Below are 21,290 nucleotides of genomic sequence, written 5' to 3' on the forward strand. Positions count from 1 at the left end.
TGTGTGTGTGTGCACACGCTAACATGCTTTAAACTTTATACCAAAAGTAGGTGTTTTTTGTTTTTTGTTTTTCTCTAGTGCCATGGTCTGTCTATCGATGGCTATGTTCTCCCATCTTCAACCACAAGAGAGGTAAAGTCACAAAGGTGGTAGTTTTCCTTCACTATTTTATGGTAGTTTGTTTTTACATGATTAGTACTTCCTTTCACTTTTTAAAAGTCTGCTTTGTTTTTTTCAAACACCCTTGCAAGTAATTTTGCATAGTCTTTCTTTCATATTTATCATCCTCGCCTTTTTTTATTCATTCCCAGCTCCTTTTTTTCTTCCCAACCTACCATAATCTCAACTCAAGAAGACATAAACATCTCTAACAATAACAATAACAGAGAAGATTTTGTTCCCTAAACATATTCAAGTGAAAGCTAATGTAGAAGAAAAGCCAGAATTGTAACCTTAGTCTTTCTCTTATTTCTCTTGTCAGTTTACTAACCAGAACCAGAAGGAAAGCTTCTCCTGACATTTCCTTCTGAACTGACTACCATCATCTTTGCATTCCTAAGGCCAGAACTGCTCTTTTCTAATATATACTATTATTCCCTAGATTGGTTTGCATAAATTAAAACATTAAATTGAAAAAAGAGAAACTTTGTTCCTCCTTCCAATCTGCACATTAGTATTTAGCAGACTTCAGTCAGTATCACTTTTTTTTAATGCCATCTCAACTAGTTTGGTCCAGTTAAGAGCTAGAACATGCTGTGGAAGTGGGGAAATAGAAGTAAGGCTAACAGAATTATAAAAAGACAAGTCATTCCATTGCCTGGAGAATATATCTTAAAAGTTTTTAAGTATCATAATATATCCAAATATGCTTGAGGGGAAAATGTCCTATCTAAGATAGCTTATTTCTGTATGAGATTTCATGGAATTCTAATATGCTTTTTCTAATTGTTCTAAACAGGTTAGCTACTGCACAGTGAACCACCACAGCAAGCCAACATGTTATTTCCTAGATAATAGAGCTTGAGAATGTGTATTTTATAACATAGTATTTTGTCCACATTAGCCTGACAAAATATTTTCTTATTTTCTCCTTTTCTCCCTCGGCTCTCCCTCTTCTCTGGCAGATGACCCCTCAGGAGATTAAGTTTGCTGTCCATGTGGAATCTGTGTTGAACCGTGTACCTCAGCCAGAGTACAGACAACTGCTGGTTGAAGCTATCCTTGTCCTTACTCTCCTGTCAGACACAGAGTTAAATAGCATTGGAGGCATCATCCACATAGACCAAATAGTGCAGATGGCCAATGAATTCTTCCTAAAGGAACAGGTTTGTGGAGTGGTGCCCTAAAGAAAACTAATGTAAGGTAGGATATAGGATTTGGAAGTTAGTTGGAGATCCTGCCTCTCATAAGAGGAGAGCATGCTCATTATAATAAAGATGATTTTCCTAAGGAAAAAAATTGATTGTGTGACTTAGAAAATTGCATTTCTGCCATTTATGAAATAAATTGCATAAATATATAAGCAAATATACATAAATTTAAAAATAATAAAATATTGAATATTAAGAGACAAGATAACAGTGGAAAAGAAAAAATATATATACTTCTTTATGGTTAATTTTTTTTTTTTAATCCTTAAGGTAAGTATGTAAAAGTATGTAAATAACCCATTGAAGTTTTCTGAATGTTTCTGAATTCAAGGCAGTTTTGGTATTCCTAGTATCTGTATTGGAATTATTTCCCCTATTTAAAAAGAAAACAACATAAATAGCAATGTGATATTCCTTCCTTCTAGCTTCTGGCCTTTTCAAACCTATAGAATTAAGTAGAAAATTAGATGTTAATCTTTGCTTATATCATTCATCTTTTTTCCATCTCATCATCTTTTTTCTTCTCTCTCTCACAGACATCCCTGGGAGTCATGGACACCCTGGAACAAGACCCAGCAACAGGAATTTGCCATTTTTTCTATGATAGTGCCCCAAGTGGAGCCTATGGAACCATGACTTACCTGACCAAAGCAGTTGCTACTTATTTGCAGGAATCACTTCCCAATACAGGATGCCAAATGCAATGAGACATCTCCCACAAAGTTAACATGCTTCTAGATCTGCCTTGGGCCTCACCCTTGAAAGACACTTCTTTTGTTGGATCTTTGGATCTCTCTGTGCTGCTTCCAGATAATAATCCATCAGAAAACATTAGCCCAAAAGACATCGGAATCTGACCTTGTCACATACATAACCCCATGTATGTAAGAATCCCATAAAAAATTTTGAGAACTATGTGTTCCCTGAGTCACTCTATAGTGTCATTTTTAAAGTTCATTTTTCTAATGTACATCTCAGAATATCTGTCCTCATTAGTTTAGAGAGGGAATTAGAAATGTCTTTCTTTTGAGTAAAAAGTAAATGAGAATCTAGCCTAAACAGCTTCTCTAGAATAGGCACAGAAATTGATTCTGTAACTTCATTCTAAAGATGGAAAAGACCTATATCCAAGCTATATCTATGAGGCCTATGGCCAGGTGAGAGAAAAAAATTGAACATTCAGGTTCAGTATTATCTGTGCAAGTATATCTTGTTATGAAACTTGATTTTTGTATGTGGCTTGACTTCTTCCTTGACCTCTGGTTATTTTGTTAAAGGGACCTTCATGTAATCTAACTGTCATATTTTCAGAGTTCAGTATAATTTGTCTATTGCCAAAAATTAAGAAATTTGGTTCCTGAAATTGGGAGAGTGGTGTAATTTTAATCTTGCTAATTTTTCATTTTCTTACCCCTGGGGAAAACAGGAAGGTTAAATAAAGATCAAGTCTCCAAAGACTTGGAGAAAAGGTGAACATGCCTATAGTTTAATTCACTTGAAAAGCCTGGATAAAAAGCTTTTTGGAAACATCCACTCATTCTAGGAATCATATAGACAGCTATCTTTCTCAAGATGCTTTCTTCCACCTTGTCTATCTACTCAGAGACAAAAGTGGAATATCCTGGCTTTCTCTTTGTAACCATGTTAGAACATTCTGGTAAAGCAATGGATGTCTTCTTTGCCCTTTTGAGGGAGCCTGGGATATAATAGGTATGACTCATTGGATGCACATGAAAATTGGTGGTATGTTCCCAAGAAAAATAATACCTCGCCTTATAAATAGTACTGGGCATGGAACTTGAAAACTTCTTAAGGATTTACCTTCATCTTAATGTTAATTAGATAAATCTTGTCATAAATAATGATTTAGAGAAACAGAGGAAATTTGAAATAGGAACCATCAAACACTGTCAGGGAATAAGCAATAAAATGATTGTGAAACACCACCACAATTTCTAAGGACCTCTTTAAACCTAACATTCTCCAAGTCTCATCCAGCAAGTGAAAGACACAGTTTTGAAGAGAGAGGAAATCGTTTTAGGTGGAGGGAGTTACCACTCAGGAAGTACTTATTTTGTTGAAATCTGGGTAAAGAAAGAGTTTTAGGAAAACTTTCTGCTCTCTGGAAGAGTCCTTTGTACTTCTTCTATTGAGTACTGCTGCTTCTAGGGAATAGGGAGAGTTGCCAGCCTTGTGGGGATGCACTATTGGCCCTTCTTTTGTGAGAACCAAAAATAGTGCTCAGAAGTGCACTGACAAAATCCAGCTCAAGAGAGCTGGATTTGAGGCCTATTTCTACCATCAGTCAATTCTATGAACTTTTGGCAGGGTCTCTTTTTTTCTTCTGTAAAGTAGGTAATACAGGATGATTTCCAAGATCCTTTCATGTTCTAAAAGGTTCTATAATAATTCCCTATGGTTATAAGTGAAAAAAAATCTACTATCCAATGTGTTAATGATAGTTTACTTAAAACTTCCTTAGTATCTAATTCTCTATTGCATTTTTAGTTCACCAAAAGAAAAAAATCCATGTTACATATACACTTATTTTTAGTTGATGGTTCATGGATACTATTGACAGAAATAAATCTTTCTCACTGCCTTTTTCATTTTTTCAGAACCATGGTATTTTTTAACTGAAGCCTCATGTTTCAATGCTGAGGATTCAAATTAGCTTCATAGAGAAAGGTTCTCCAGAATTTTTGCTGATTCTTATATATACCTTTCCCTTCTTTTGAAAAAGTCAGGTTTGACTTGGATCTTGGCAAAGACCAAGAATAGTTTAAGGTAAAGTCTTAAGTCATATAACAATAGCTAACATTTATATAATGCTTACTGAATGCAGGATACTGTGTTAAGCACTTTATAAATACCTAATTTAATCTTCACAACAATCCTGGGAGGCAAATGCCATTATCATTGTGCAGATGAGGAGAAAGCAAAGCTAACTTGCCTAAGGTTATATAACTAATAAGTGTCTGAAGCTGCATTTTAATTCAGGTCTTCCTCCAGGTCTGGCACTCATCATTTCCTCATGATCAGAAAATGTTTGGACACACCCAGCATTTTATCCATATTTCCTTGATTTTGCAGGAAAGTACATCCTTCAACTGAGAATGTTAAGTTTCTAAGACAAATTTTCTCCTGACACAAAGGGCCCTAACTTCCAAGGTACCCATGGTAGAGTGGGCCCAACCCCCTCTCCCCCCCAACTCAGCTGTGTAGATGTGGGGCTTGTGGTATATTTTATACCGCACTAAGCCTTGGGAGAAAGAATAGTGCCATCACCCTAAACTTTCTAACAGAGTTGGTGCACATGGCTAATTCTAGAACTATATGATGTCATCCTCATCTCATTCCACTTCAATCTTAGATGTGACCTTTGGCTTAGCTTGCTTTCTTAGGTGGGCCTTCACTCTGCTTCATCAGGTTATCCCCCATCATTCTTCCCTTTATATATGTTTGCCTTCCTCCATTGAATGTAAGTTTCAGGATGGAAATTATCTTGATCGCTTGTATTTATATACCAACACAGCATTTGGCACATACTAAGTGTAACTGACACATCTTTACCCACCTATTGTCTGTATCATATTGTCCATCCATAATCTATCACCTTTCTATCTATCCATCCACTTACCTAATCTACATGAAAAATGTTTAACAACCTTTAGTGGTAGTGTTGCCAATTATTAACCTGATTCTAGTCAGACAATTCTCTGCCTACTTAAGCAATCACATGCTTCATCCAAGTTCTAAAACCAATTCTTAACTTGGCATCCATGAAACTTAAATATGTTGATAATTATATTTCAATAGTATTGATTTCCTCTGTAATCCTATGTATTTTATAAGTTTAAAAAAAATTTTTCTAGTCAGAGCTAATTTAAATCCACTTTGTGATTTTATTGTTAAATTTTCTGCTCTTATACCTTGGGGAAAAAACATATGCTACAAATAAGATGATGATTAAGAGAATTGATGGAGAAGACATTAATGCAGATTATTAAATTCAGAAGGGGTTTTGTGCACATTTTTTCCCCCAGAGATCTGTCTAAACATTTGCCACCATACCTCCACCATATGATGAAAGAAGCTTCGTCAGACTATCAAAAGAGGCCATAAAGCAAAGAGGGATAAGAACCCCACCACAGGGAAGAAAATGCACATCCTCTTCCTGGGTGACTATCAGAGTCATCCTGTTCATCTAAGGAGTATAGTTAATAAGGATTTAGGATGGTATAAAGGAAAGATCACTGGTTATGACGTTGAACATAACTTTGGGCAAATTGCTTTAACTATACTGGATCTCATTTTCCTCATATGTAAAAGTAGGGAGTTGGACAAAACAAAATTCAGTTCTCAGAGTTGTGATTTTTCAGTCCCTGCCTACTGGAGACCCTACATACTCCCTGAATATCTTTTGGGTTTCACTGAATCCTAGTCACATGATCTGACATGATGGAGCCAAACCACCCCATGAATAGACAGCTATGTTTAACATGGCATTTTATAATGGACTCAGTAAAATGAACTCTTATTATACTAGTATAACTTGGCTACATGTACAAAGCTTTATTTAAACCAGACTCCAACCAGTATAGATATATTAAAGCCAGGAGTTCCAGTAAAGGTACAGTTAGGCTATTTCCCTACCATGGCAACAACCATGGATAGGACAAAAGAATATAGAGCGCCATACAGTTCCAAAATGTCATTCAACTCACGGTCTTTCAGGTGGATAAAAGATCAGGATGGGGAAACATCAGTGCCATCCCCACTTCTATCAGTTTTCCCCCTGACAACTTCCTTTTTAATTGGGATTTATTGACCTTGTTCTCAAATAGAAGTTCCAGAAGTTTAAAATTACCTACAATTGTCTCTGTTCCCAAAACATTTCCATTTCACAGACAGCTTATAGGGAAAGATAATTTAATTCATTTATTGTTTGCCTTGTTGGAACATTGTATATGCACAGTCACTGTGAGGCAAGTCCTCATTTCAACTTTGGAGTACAAAAGAATAAATACAATTCTCAGGAGCAAACCTGGTTCTAAATTTAAAACAATCTCCTGCCCAGAGATGATGTGGAAAGAAGCAGACAGTCTTATTTCGTGCTGCCCCTTACAGTGCCTGCTAGGGAGATCAGCCCTAATAAGAAATTCAATCTTAAGTGTTTGATTCACTTTTTCAAAAGGTTTTTAAAATGAAATCCTGAAATAGTGCTGCATTTCCACAGGCATTCAGCTGCTGGCTTCAAACTGTGGATGCAAGCTTCCAGGCTTTCTTTTTTTAGAGCCTTTAAATACCCATATGAAGCAAAGGAAAATGTGTGTCTGTGAGTGAGAATATAGGCATAAGCACAGCTAGAATGGCCCATTTCTCTTTTTGGTAGTTCACTGATTCTCCATTGGGATGAAGCAGAGAATACTAGGGCCCAATTGAGCCTTATGGATAACCAGAGTTTTGGGGCTGGAATAATTTTAAAGGCTTAAGAATGGACTTCTTGCTCTCCTTAGGGAAAGAGATCAGTTTTGGACTAAATGGCACTGAAACAAATAGAGTTAAACTGGCATAATGTTCTGTTTTGCAGGAGCTAGTAATTGGTCCTTTGTGCTTCTTGAGTCAAAAGGCCTTTTTTTCATTGTGACTTTTTTCCTGATTGCTTTTGACCAAATTGATGATGATAACTTGCAATTTATTCAGGCCTAGTTCCCTGTTCTCTTCTGCTCATACCTAAGCCATTTTAGTGGTTGTTAGCAATTCTACTCAATCGATAAGCATTTATGAAGTGCCTACTCTGCATTTCCAAAATATATAGAGAATTGACCCTAATTTATAAGAAATCAAACCATTCTCCAATTGATAAATGGTCAAAGGATATGAACAGACAATTCTCAAATGAAGAAATTGAAACTATTTATAGACATATGAAAATATGCTCCAAATCATTATTAATCAGAGAAATGCAAATTAAGGCAACTCTGAGATACCACTACACCCCTGTCAGATTGGCTAGAGTGACAGGGAAAGATAATGGGGAATGTTGGAGGGGATGTGGGAAAACAGGGACACTGATACATTATTGGTGGAATTGTGAACACATCCAGCCATTCTGGAGAGCAATTTGGAACTATGCTCAAAAAGCTATCAAACTGTGCATACGCTTTGATCCAGCAGTGTTTCTACTGGGCTTATACTCCAAAGAGGTATTAAAGAAGGGAAAGGGACCTGTATATGCCAAAATGTTTGTGGCAGCCCTGTTTGTAGTGGCTAGAAGCTGGAAAATGAATGGATGCCCATCAATTAGAGAATGGTTGAGTAAATTGTGGTATATGAATGTTATGGAATATTACTGTTCTGTAAGGAATGACCAGCGGGATGAATAGAAGACTGGCGAGACTTACATGAACTGATGCTAAGTGAAATGAGCAGAACCAGGAGATCATTATATACCTCAACAACGATACTGTTTGAGGATATATTCTGATGGAAGTGGTTCTCTTCAATAAAGAGAGCTAATTTAGTTTCAATTGATCAAAGATGGACAGAAGCAGCTACACCCAAAGAAAGAACACTGGGAAATGAATATAAATTGCATTTTTGTTTTTCTTCCCAGGTTATTTATACCTTCTGAATTCAATTCTCCCTGTGCAACAAGAAAACTTCGGTTCTGCACACATATATTGTATCTAGGATATACTGTAACCTATTCAACATGTAAAGGACTGCTTGCCATTTGGGGGAGGGGGTGGAGGGAGGGAGGGGAAAAATCGGAACAGAAGTGAATGCAAGGGATAATGCTGTAAAAAATTACCCTGACATGGGTTCTATCAATAAAAAGTTATTTAAAAAGTTACCATGAGGTTCTCTATCAAATTGAAAGCCATATAGCTATGGTTGGCAGAAAGGAGTTAACCCCCTCTGTGTTTCTTTCATTGAATTTTATCTGAGGAGCGAATTCCTTTAAATTGGCTTTTTTGAAAATCTTTTTCTTTCTTTATAATCACTTCTTTAGATTTCTTTCCATGAGCTATTTAAAGAAGCTCAGGTTTTTCTGGTAAAATGATTGCATAAGTCCAATGGCAAAAGAAGGTTCAGAATGTTTTAAACCTTTACTGATATTGTTGAAATACAATAGTTAAATCAGATAAAATGCTAATAAACAAATAAAGAAGGTATTAACTTAAAAAAAAAATGAAGTGCCTACTCGGTTCCAGAAGCTATAGTGGGGAAACAAAGATTTTACATTCTATTATGAGTTCAGCTTACAGCAGGAATTGTCAGTCTTTGGGAAGATGAAGCACTTGGTGTATAGATCTGATTTTCACAGAAGGCACACACACGTGCATACTTGCACATATATGTGTATGCACACATATACTTTGTAAATTTCTGACATTTTATATGAATTAATATCTCCATTTGAGATCTTTCAGCAAAAATGATCCAACTTTGAGAACCACCTTTGTGTTATTATTATAATTAAGATCTCTTAGTTGCAATAGAGAAAATTATCCATGTTGACAAAAGTTGTTGCCATGGTAAACTACTAATAAAACACCAATATTGGAGCTGTTAACTGCACTATATCTTTTCCCCACTGCCTTGGCCTATCAAAGATGAATCAGAGCCATTTGGTGGTACCATGGATAGAGCACCAGCCCTGGAATCAGAAGGATCTGAGTTTAAATGTAAGTTCTTTAAGTTGGAAGGAATTTTCTTTTTTGCCTCTGAATTGTAGCACTTAGAACGGTGTCTGATACATGGTAAATGCTTAATAAGTATCTGGTGAATTAAATTGAATATAGGTTTGCTCCACTTGGGCCTAAGACAGAAAATTAGACTTAGATCAGGAGAAAAATTTTTTAAAAAATCTAAGTAATAAAAATAATAACAATTACTCCTATTTGGGCATTGCTTTAAAGTTTCTAAAAGGTTTGGATTTTTTTTTATTTGGTTGTTTTTTTTAATGATGAACATGCCATATAACATTTCATTTTACAAATGAAGAAACTGAGGCTTGTCAGATACCTAAAGTGTTGAAAAAAAATTCTAATTTTCTTCCTGGTTCTAAGCCTGACACAAGCCACTATCCCTGACACAGGAAGATCCCAAAAATTGTGACTCTGTGGCTCATCTTTAAGGCTCCATCCTTACAATTTGCCTTGAAAGAGCAATCAGATATGCAGAATCACTTAAGTATAAGAAGAGAACAGTAAGGTAAGAAGAATATCCCTTGGTGCCTCTGAGATGAATTACAGAGTATCAGTTCTCTATCATTTGGGCTCCAGTATATCTTGCCAAGCAAGTTGCTCATGAATCCCCTTTCCTGCAATTTGCAATTCATTCAGGCACTAGTCTTCTCTCTCTTATCTCAGAGGCTACATTCCATCTCCTTTCTCTCATTGCCTTATCTGTCCTCATGACTGAAATACCCTTTTTCCTCACCTCCAAATCATACAATCCCTTATTACCATCATGATACAACTCAAGTGCTAACTTGTACATAGAATATTTTTCTGATTCCTGCTGCTCTAGCTATCTCAGATGCATTTTGTATTCTTTGTAAATTTATACAGGTACAAGTTGTCCCTCCAAAAAAATAGTTTGAAATCCAGAGACTTTTTTTTTTTTATCCTTGTATCTTCATCATCCAACACAGTGCCTGGCACATAGGGTGCTTAATATACACTTTTTAATTCATTGGAGCATTCATTCCAAAACATGTCTTCCCAGTGACAGATTCTGAGTATTTAAACATTCAACATTCCATAAATGGATAAAAAACAAAAGAAATTCAAGTCAGGGACTAATAATCTGGAAATTGTGCTTTGCTGAACAAAGGTATAGGGATCACTCACTGATAAATAGGAAAACCATACATTTCCCATGGATACATTCTTTTCAGTGTTAGTAGACTGAGGTATTGGTTACTTTGTTTTCTCCTAGCAGCAATTTATTCAATTGCCATTGTCTATTTCCCTGTGTAATAAAACCTCTGACAGCAGATCTAATATTTGATGTCTCCAAAGAACAGCAGCTATAGGAAGAAATTGAGACTATCTAAAGTTGTTCATTACTAAGCCCTTTTTTCCTAATGAATAAATAGCATTCCTTCCACTAGATTAAAAAAAAAAATAAGAGGAGCAAGAGTCTCAAGAAAGGGTCTGCTTGTCCTCCCAGGCTATTGATTACTTCCATTTCTTGCTAGACAGCAAGGCAAGCTTGGCCTCTTCTGATGCAAGCTACAGCAAAGCTGTCCCTCAGTTCTATTATCTTGCCCACCAACCTGGATAATTTCTTTTGTCTCCTCTGCTTCCTTATTGTCATAAGTATATAAAAATCACACCCCTCCTCCCCACATCCTTCACCCCCCTGCTGCACTTTCTTTGAAAGTGACTGCTTTGAAGTCCCCACCATCTGTTCTCTGAACATGTATGTACTCATTCCCAGGAAGCCCCTTAAGTCATTTTTTAATATTTTAACATTTCAGGACAGAAAAAAGTGGGTGATTTTTGCCATTGTTTTGTATGATGAAATTCTCTCCATCTCGGGTCATCAAAAAGAGTACATCTCGCCTTGCATGGACTGAAGAATTGTCAGTATTCATGTGGCCTAATACATGCCCACCTCAGCGTGGTATATGTAGGGAAAATATCCCAACTTTTAGGATTGTCCAAATACCCTGTCCAAAATTTTATCTTTAAATGATTTATTCCAGCAACATAACTCTGCAAGGAATGTTTACTTAGTAATTCTATCAAGGGGAAGTCCATTGAAAGTCAAATTCATTTCAATGGGGGGGCAGAGAGGCCCACTGTATGTTAGGTGAGATAGAGATACTTGGTTAGGCCATTGAGGGAAAACTGTGGCAAGGTCTCTGGACAGAAAAGGGAAACATGGGAAAATGGAAGGGTTTTCCACAGTAAACCAAAAGAAAGCAAGTGTTACCAGTGCTTTTTTTGGAACCCTGGGACAATGGCCTAGTTGCTTTGCTCTACCTGACCTTTTTAAAACTGATAATTATATATATAGGATAATATATATTCAGGATAAGAATTTTTGAGATCATCCAGCCAATTCCACTGTCTTGATAGCTCTAAATCCTGGACAAACAATAGGATGATTTTGAATGGCCTATAAAGGAACAGAGATCAGTGTGGTACATTGGATAGAGAATATTGGAGCCAATTATCAAGTTCTCCTCATTGTGTGACTCTGGGCAAGATAACTCCTCAGTAATCTAGGCAACTAAAACTATAAATTTCAGAAAAGATGCCAATCTGCACTGAGAGGAGTTTCCTCATCCAATCTAACAAGTTTTTTCCCCCCTTTTTTTTTTCCTATTCCTAAAATAAAAGATTCCATAGCACAATTCCAATAGAAACTTCTGCTGATATTAAATTATGATTATCAGAAAACATTTGATCATATCAGTACTTTAGCTTTATCTCATCTTCTTTCTTCCCTTCCTCCTTCCATCTCCAAAGGTGATTGAAAGTAGTTGCAACAATTTGCCTCAGTCTAGATAAGATAGAACTTTTATTCATTTTAGAGAATATTTTATGTTGTCCATTCAGGACTAAGCCTATATTTACATATTTAAAGTACCTATGACCCCAGAAAGGAAACATTTTAAGCGATCCAATTCAAGGTTCACATATTTTTAGTTTTGTATTTCAGCTCCTGTCTTGCTTCCATTCTTGTGTAAGGAAGGGGGAATGATTTATTTCCTCCCCTACCATACACACTCCAGCTAAATTAATGTAATTGCAAAATGGTGCGGTGTAATATATTAATTCCTAGAAACAGGAATCTCTCTGAATAAGAAGAAAAATAATTGGACAAACAATTGGTGAAGTTTGCCCCCAGGTGACTCTTTAAAAGACATCCAATTAGGGGCAGCTAGGTGGTGCAGTGAATGGAGCACTGGCCCTGAACTCAGGAGGACCTGAGTTCAAATTTGGCCTCAGACATTTAATATTTCCTGGGTGGCCCTGGACAAGTCACTTAATCTCAATTGCAGCGGGGTGGGAGCGAGGGGAGAAAGATATCCAGTTAGTTCAGGTGGGTTCAAGGTGTTCCTTGTGGAGAAGCATTGGGAGAAGGGGGAGAAAGGGATTTCTTTCTCCATACCACATCAACCATGTTGCCTGGCAGTGAAACTATTCGCTCAGAAAGAGACACAACCATGCATTGGCGAATCAATTCAAAAGAGCTAAAGACACAGATAGATACGGAAATACACACTCTAGAAAAACATGGATGCAGAGAGGCAGCCAGTTAGAGTATACAGAAAGCTTCTAACAGAACCAGCTAGAGAGCTAGCCTTAGCAACTGAGAATGAGCTGGAGAGAAGATTCTTCAGAGGGAAAGAACTTTGAGATGCCACAGTATTGGAAGAGGGAGTAAGCCTTGCCCCATGTGCTCTCAATATGTGTGCATCACTACAGACATACTCTAAGGTTATGGGCAATCTTCCCATGAGTACTGACTGTATTAGAGAAATAGTGTGAATTGGTTTTATTGTGTGGGTTGAGGGAAGGTAAGGGAGGAAATCAAGGAAATTTGTAGCTATTGTTTTTATGATTCTGTCTTAGTAAATGCCTTTTGCTATGAACTTTGTCTACTGGCTGACTTAATAAGCATACTAGTGAGGGCTTAGTGCATATTAAAGTTTTAATAGCCAACCATGAGATATACTTGAATCTTGAGGTACTAGTCACCCTAAAGAAGTGGCCTTTTTAAAGTCATACCTGTATCCAGGAAGAAATGATTCATGACATTACCCCAATGTTCTGTTTGGTAACCTGGGGTAAGAACTCACATCCTTAGAGGTTACCCAACCTTGTATCTTCAGTGGGAGTTCAGAATCTAAACACACCACCCATCACTGAACTCAAGAGAGAGAAATTCAATAGTCTGTCAGAAAGTCCTGCTAATGAACCTCACAAAGCATTGTCTGAATGTCAATATTGCCCAGTAATAATCAAACCAGATACCTTTCATCTTGGAGCATCCTTGAATTATTAGGAAACTGTCAAGAAACATGGAAAGGGAAGCTGAGGACAGACAATCTGATTCTCTTGCTATTCCATACTGTAACAGCTGCAACTATCATTTCACCACTATTAAACTTCTGGGGCCCCTGAGTGACAGCATTTTTGAGAAAAGACAAAAGTAACAGGCGTATCTTTCCTTCCAAGTCTGTAGCCCAGGAATGGGCCTCACCCCTGAAAGGGTGAATAATGTCTTCCAGCTGTCAATAAGGATCCTCTCTCTTCTTTGTCTTTGTGTCTCTGTGTTTTTCTGTCTCTGTCTTTTTCTCTGTGTGTCTATCTCTGTTTCTGTCCCTCCTACCTTTTCTCTCTTTCTCCCTTTTTTCCTCTCCTTCTCTCTCTCTCTCTCTCTCTCTCTCTCTCTCTCTCTCTCTCTCTCTCTCTCTCTCTCTCTCTCTCTCTCTCTCTCTCTCTCTCTCTCTCTCTCTCTCTCTCTCTCTCTCTCTCTCTCTTTCTTTCTTTCTCCTTCCCTTCCTGTTTTCCTTCCTCCCTCCCTGAGTCTCGGTGTCTATGTCTGTCTCTCTCCCTTTGTCTCTATTACCTTCTTTTCTCTCTGTCTCTTTCTCTGTCTCTGTCTTTGTCGCTGACTCATAACATTTCTTCATGTGTCCCCACTTTATCTTTCTAACCTTATTTCACATCACTTTCCTCCATATATTCTCTTACCTGTGTGACTTTGTACAAGTCACATAGTTTTCTTAATTATAAGTGAAAGCCTGGTTTTCTTAATTATAAGTGAAAGAGTTGGGCTAGAACTTATAGTTACTTATAGTTCTAATTCTATGGTCCCACCTTCTAGGTCTCTTTAACTCCATTCTTGGTCTATGCTCTCCCTTCTCATGTGTCTTTGGTCACAGTGTTCCCTGTGCCTGCCATGTTCTCCCTGTTCAGTTCTGATTTGTTTGTTTGTTTTTGATTTAGGGCCAGGTTTATGATTTCATTGGCATAAGAAATGTCCTTTGAATAAATTCTGTTTACCAGTACAAACTGATCTTCACCTGAAATTGCAGTGTACAGTCTTAGAGAACTGCTGTTATAGATGGAAAATTTCTTGACAGTCCTAAGTATTTCATCTAAATTCTCTATTTTCCTTGTACTATCATAATGATCTACTTGCAGTGGGTCCTTAGTAAGTATTTGTTCAATGAATGAATTTTGATTTGAATATATCCAGTGACTATATCCTGAAATATCTCATGTTAATAAACTTGATTTTAATTTCATTGCTAACAATGGACTCTTGAAGACTACAAGACTCTAGAAGGTTACTTCACATAGTAGATTTTTGGATGCTTAAATGTCATCATCTTGTTTTCTCCCCAAAACTCTAAACAATCTCTCACCAAAATAAAATATAATCAAATTAAACTTTACAAACAATTGAAAAAATTCAAAAGGAAAATGGGAAGAAGGGGAAAGTATATTGTCATTTGGCTCTACTTTCTCAGCACATTGAATCATACTCACTGTCATGCTGGGCTATTGACATCCTCTTTTTGAAAAAGATAGTCAATTCCTCTAGATCTCTGCTACATTCATAGGACATTTATTTTTCCCTGTGCCAATCAATCAGCAGACTCTTATTAAGCACCTATTATGTGCCAAATACTTTTCATGGAGTTGGGAATACTAGGACAAAAATGAAATGGGAAGATCTGAGGAAGGTGAACATAGCAGGCATGGAGGATAGTCACTTGTGACAAGATTGCAGAATGTATGGATGGAAGAAATTTGTGAGGAATTTGGAAAGGTAGGAAAGGGCCAGGTTGTGAAGAGAGTTAAATGCCAAATAGCAGTGACTGTTATTGGCCTCTACCTTTTGTCTTGTAATGCCGGAGAAACTGAAGCAAGAGAGAGATTAGAGAATTTTTAGTATTTTATTAATGGGAGTGTATAATTGACTGGATAGGACTCTCATCTCAAATTATCCAGTCAGAAAGAGATAAAGATGTACTGGGACCAAGGAATCCATGTTGATCCCAGGGCTGGAGGAGACTGTCATTTCAAATAATCCAGCGGACAGCATCCAGCATCCAGCATCCAGCCTCCAGCCTCCAGCTATGAATGGAGGAACCCCAACTTCTTAAATACCTTTTCTCTAAACAAAGGAAGAGATGAGAAGCGGGGGAAAACTTCTGTCAGGATGGGAGAGGCCATAAATCCTAAAAAAACCAGAGACAGGATGTCTGAATACACAAAAATAAAGATATCAGTGAGGTATCTTGGAATATTTTAGAGGGATATTGTAAATTCTTGAGGACAGAAAAGAGTCAGGAGGTCTACTCTCTTGTTTGTCTTGCTAATTTATAACCTTAGAGCAAATAGTCCTCAGTCTTAATGGCCCAGAGGGGGAGTTTACAATTTAGGGGATTGATACGGAACAGTTAGGGAAACTGAGACAAGGGAAACTAGTACAGGGAAACTGAGTCAGGACAGTTAAAGAGAACTGTGACATAACAGTCTCAGTCTCTATGATGAGTTTTGGTCTTTTGCCTTCTCTATGCACCATTTTTGTTTGGGAATTACTTCTGTTTTCTGCTATAATCTCATCAGTTTCTAGTAGTACTATGGAGACCACCTCTTTCTCAAACTTCCTACACAGCCCTACAGATATTGATGAACAAGTGCTAAATTGACTCTTATCTGTTAATGTTCCCATTGTTCTTTTGAGAACGTAGAAAGGTACCAGTTCTCTATGCAGTGATTCGTAGAGGCTGGTTCCACCACCCTCCCTTTTAATCTCTCAGATCTGAGCCAGGATGTGATTTCATGTATCTGATTAGTGCAGCTAGACCTGACTGAAGATATCTTTGCTCTGAGCAAGTCCCTCTTTGGGAATCGGCTGGTTTCTCCAATTTATTCTTCTCCTCAGTTTTCTGACTTCAATTTTAACTGCTACTGCATTAGTTTCCCTGTTAAGTTACTTCTCTCTGAATGTTTCTGGCCATCTTTTTGTGTGGTTTTGCATTGTATGAAGGCACTTATTTCTGTCCCTTTTCAGATTTCTTTATCATTTATGTAGAAAAGTTGGGTTTTTCACATTGCAGTTTTAACAAGAAATCACCCAATAAATATCAGCATTTTTCTTTGGCATTGTAAGGGATGTAGAAGACCCTTACCCAAAATGACTACTCAGAGATCATTCAGTAGAAGGCAGAAAAGTTGTTTATTGAAAACCTCCGGAGGATGAGCCATCCCATCTAGAGATAAGAAAGGGAAAGCTCTCGGTAGGAGGGCTAAAAAAGTAGTAAAGATACATGGCTTTTATACAAGAAATTACATCACAAGTAAGAGAGCATTGAGAAGGGGAGGGGGGGCATCTAATTGGTTGTTGCTATTTGGGGAGATTGGAATGGAAGGTTTCTGTTTCCCTGAAATCTTCTGATTTCTAGGAAACAGAAAGTCAGGCCTTCAGGCTTAATCAAGCAGATAGTGGCCCAGCTAATAGACTAAATATCGATAAATGTGAAATACCAATAAATGTCATCAGCTCAGGTTAAGTAAATACGTTTCTAGCTGGCCAAGGCTCAAGTAGATCTGAGCCTGCACATATTATACAGGTCATAGGAGAAACACAGAAATAATAAAATACAGAAAAAGAATTCATACATTCCTGTAAGTTCTTCACTGTTGGAATCTTTACAAACTGCTAACTCATTAGAGTTGATGTTTTGGGCCAGAACCTGAAACAAGGTACTAAGTAGACCTAATTGATACAATGCTTGTTTTCACACCTTTACTCATTGGAGTTTACAAGTATGGAAGATTCACAAAGCAAACTTTGTAACTTTGTGAATTCACACCTCCCTTGGGTGTGCCTCCAGAAGGAAGAGTCAAGCTTTAGGTGAGTTAGTTACTTCGAGTTAGAGAGCCAGAAGCCCTCTCTCCTAGGAGAGAGAGATTCATTCCATTTTCCACTTGGCTGGCTGGTAGCAGAAGAGAGTTCAGCTGAATGAGATTTGAGAGGCTGTGTTTTGAGGTGATTATTACTTTCAACTGCAAATAAGGCTGCCTCCAAGAAAACCTCCCCCAGAAACCTGCTCTCTCTCCCAGAGAAGAATCATTTTTATATTTTAAAAGAAGAAAATCACCACATTTTGGTGCCCTGAACATGGGACTGAGAAAATCCTAATTCCAGTGGGAAAGCCTCTGATCCTGAATCCAGTGGAAAAGACTCCTCAACCTAGATATTAGGGTGAGTACAACAAAGAAATTTTGTTAAAAGAGTTAAAGTAGAATTTCATCTAAGATGGGACAGATGTTTAGAAAATAGCCTTCTGTTTTTGTTCAAGGAAAATGTTTAGAGAGCATTGTTAAAATTATGGGAAGCCAAGGTTTAATTATAATTTTGGAGCAGATCACTGAACTTTTAGAAACTGTTAAGTACATATGTGCTTGGTTCTCTACAGAAAAGGAACTGGATTTAGATGAGTGGAAATTAATAGGAGAAAAACTGGGTGAATGCTACAGATCTAATTTAATTCAATGGAGTGGAAATTAGAAGGAGAGGATCTTTATCAGTTCTGCAATAAAAATGCAATTTTCAAAGACATAATTAATACATACAATTTAATACAACTGGCTATAAGAAGTTAAGTGTTAGGATGAAGAAAAAGAAAGTGCAGGAGGGAGAAGTGCCAACTTTACTAGGTGAAAAGGAGGACAAATCAGATGAGAATGGAGTTAATTACAATTCTGAGTGTGATACTTTGCGCAGCAGGAGGAATTAGACCATTCCACATCTCATGACCCTCTCCCCTCAATTAACCCTTCATGAGTGGAGGAAGAAGGAGGAGAGAGAGAGGCAGAAACACAGTTTCTCCTGTGAAGCAGAATATGACAAGATTAGAAGAGGCATTAATTAAGGCAAAAAATGAAGGAGAAAATATATCTGATTTTATAAATGCATATCCTGTGATTGAAAAGCTTGACTCTTCAGATCAAAAAGAGAGAAAATACACTTCTTTTAATTTGGAAAAAAAGTAAAGATTTTAAAAAGAGTTGCACTCTTTATAGAGTTACATCCTCTTATGTTAAGATGTTACTAAATAATTTGTCTTATGAAATCTTAACCCTGAATGACTGGAAATCCATAGCTAAGACATGTCTAGAACCGGGACAAAATTTATTGTGGCTTTTGGAGTTTCATGAATTATGTAGGATTCAAGCCCAATGCAATAGGCAAACAGGAGCTATTGGACAAATAGCTTTTGACCAACTAGCTGGTGAAGGTCAGTATGCAGAGAGTTCAGAACAGATTTATTATCCCATAACAGTGTATGAGCAAATTTCTAAGGCTGCAATAAAAGCTTGGAATTCTCTCTCTGGACAGAAAGATGGAAATAAAGCTTTTACAAAAATAGAGCAAGGTCCCAATGAACCTTTTGCGGATTTTGTGGGATGTTTGCAAACAGCTGTAATAAGAACCATTGGAGACAATGCAGCAACAGAAATAATGACTAGACATTTGGCTAAGGAAAATGCCAATGAAGTTTGCAAAAGAATTATATGGGGGCTAGACAAAGATGCTCCTTTAGAGGAGATCATAAGACACTGTGCCACACAGTAGGCACAAATGCTTATTATACCCAAACTATGATGAACATGGAAAGACAGGGTCCCTCTTGGCAAAGGAATTCTAGAGAAACTCGTCGATGTTTTCAGTGTGGAAAAGTTGGACATCTAAGAGCCCAATTTGAAATGGAGATAAAGTGAGAAGACAGGGTGAGAGAAAACCGAAAACCCAAAACCCCATGTCCAAAATGTAACCAAACCTCCCCAAGAAACCAACTCTCTCCCAGAGAGAACTATTATTTTAAAAGAAGAAAATCACCACATTTGTTATCTCTATTCCCCACAGACATAGATGAACATATCAGGAATCCAACACAGTGGCTAGCATATAATAAATGTTTATAAATGCTCTTGATTGATAATTAGTTTTTAAAGTATTGAAATAAAATTATGGACATGAATTTGGGAGATACAGCAATCTCTAAATATAAAGCAAAAGCATTATAAGAAGAGAGAAAATCAAGTAGTATGCAGTTTGTCTTATCTTCCTGTTCTAGTCTTTCTGATTTTTTATGTAGCAGATTCTCTGATCACCAGGGAAGCTTAATATTAAGAGTCATACACCTAAGCATTGTTCACTAATTAGCTGGAAACTGCATTTTCTAAAGGAATTTGCCCATAGGAAAAAATTGGATCTGCAATTTATTGAGATAAAAGGGAGATGTGGTAATAAGGGGCATCTGGGGTGGAGGTGGCAGTGTATAAAGTAGCATTCAGTGCTTTATGAGTGCCTGTAAGAATAAAGGTGAGTTATTGGAGCTGCAGGAGTGTTCATGAATCTCTAAAAGTTTTGGGTTTCACTTTTTTGCAAGTTGCTAAGAGTCTGCTTTCATGCATCTCTAAATAGATATGTTGCAGTAGAGTTTGAGATTTGACACATTTCAACCTTTTTCTTTTTATATTTAAAAAAAGCAAAAAAATAAAAAAATTCAATGATATGCAATGAGTCACCAACCACAAGAAGGAAGGAAGACAGGTGCTCTCTCCTGGATGGCAGCGGTCAGGGAGTCACAGATTGCTAAACTTTTAGGGAATGAAGCTTCAAAGACTAATGGACAATGTGGTGCAGACCAAATGGGGGGGAAAGGATGGCTGAATTAAGAATAGTTACATCAGAGCCCCAGGCGGAGTGAATATAATGTCATCTGTTATGTAAGACATTTGAAAGTCCAGAAGAACAGTGACAAGCTGGTATTTGAGCTTCTGAGCTTTGTTTTTATCTTATTTTCACATCTGTTTTCTTACTTCATCCTTACAAATATATAAGCACCACCTTTTGCCCCACTCTACCCATGTTAAGATGAGAAATGGTATTAATATTTTCATTTTTACAGTGAGAAAACTATTATTCAGTAATCTCCAACTCTCCATGACCCCATTTGGGTTTTCTTGGCAAAGATACTGAACTGAATTGCCATTTCCTTTTCCAAGTTCATTGGACAGATGAGGAAATTGTAGCATTAAGTGACTTGTCCAGGGTCACACAACTAGTAAGTGTCTAATTCCATATTTGAACTTATGAGTATGAGAATTACTGATTCTGAATGCAGCATTCTATGCATTATGGTGCCTCTTAACTGACTGCAGAGGCAGAAAGTTGTATGGGTTCATATAAAATCCTGAAATTTAGAACTGAAAAGTATTAAAGCTCATAGGACCATAGATTTAGGACTAAAAGAGATTCTAGAACCCAAAGATTTGAACCCAGGTTTTCTAACTCCAAGCCCATTGTTTTTTCTCCTCTATTGCTATCAATCATTCAAGAAGATGAAGAAACTGAGAAACAGACAAAATAAAGCAATTATACTAAGATCACACAAATAAATCCCAGAAGAACTTAGATTTGAACTCTGATCCCCTTGAGTCCAAACCTAGGTAGTAAGTGCTCTTTTTATTATATGAAAATTATAGCAAAGTATGAGACAGATAATTATTTCCTACACATACAAAAAATAGGAAACACAAAATAACTAACTTTCCTGAACAGAAAGGCAAAAGGGAATGTTGATTTATTAGGATATTGACAGGGAGAAGATAAAGAAAGGGAATAAGATAGGTGGTGCAGTGGATAGAGCACCAGCCCTAAAGTCAGGACAACCTGAGTTCAAATGTGGCCTCAGACGCTTAATATGTTTTAGTTTATGTTTATGTCACTTAACTCCAATTTCTTCAGCACCCCCCCAAAAAAGAAGAAGATGGATCACAGTCAACAAGCATTTATTAAGCATCTGCTACATACCAGACATTATGCTAAATATTAGAGATACAATTTTTTTTAAAGTCT

General features: G+C 37.1%; 1 protein-coding gene across 4 annotated transcripts in view; it reads left to right on the forward strand.

Moving 5' to 3' along the window:
* PHKA2 (phosphorylase kinase regulatory subunit alpha 2) overlaps positions 1 to 2,844 on the forward strand; it is a 141,268-nt gene extending 138,424 nt beyond the window's left edge. For all 4 annotated transcript variants that reach the window (XM_051984401.1, XM_051984402.1, XM_051984403.1 and 1 more), the window contains 3 exons: positions 79 to 132; positions 1,125 to 1,325; positions 1,907 to 2,844. In XM_051984401.1, coding sequence (XP_051840361.1) covers positions 79 to 132; positions 1,125 to 1,325; positions 1,907 to 2,077 — 426 coding nt within the window. In that variant the 3' untranslated portion in view covers positions 2,078 to 2,844. The remainder of the gene's footprint in view (positions 1 to 78; positions 133 to 1,124; positions 1,326 to 1,906) is intronic.
* The last annotated feature ends 18,446 nt before the right edge of the window (positions 2,845 to 21,290 follow it).

This window comes from Antechinus flavipes, chromosome 3, assembly GCF_016432865.1.
Source record: "Antechinus flavipes isolate AdamAnt ecotype Samford, QLD, Australia chromosome 3, AdamAnt_v2, whole genome shotgun sequence".
Taxonomy (NCBI): Eukaryota; Metazoa; Chordata; class Mammalia; order Dasyuromorphia; family Dasyuridae; genus Antechinus; species Antechinus flavipes.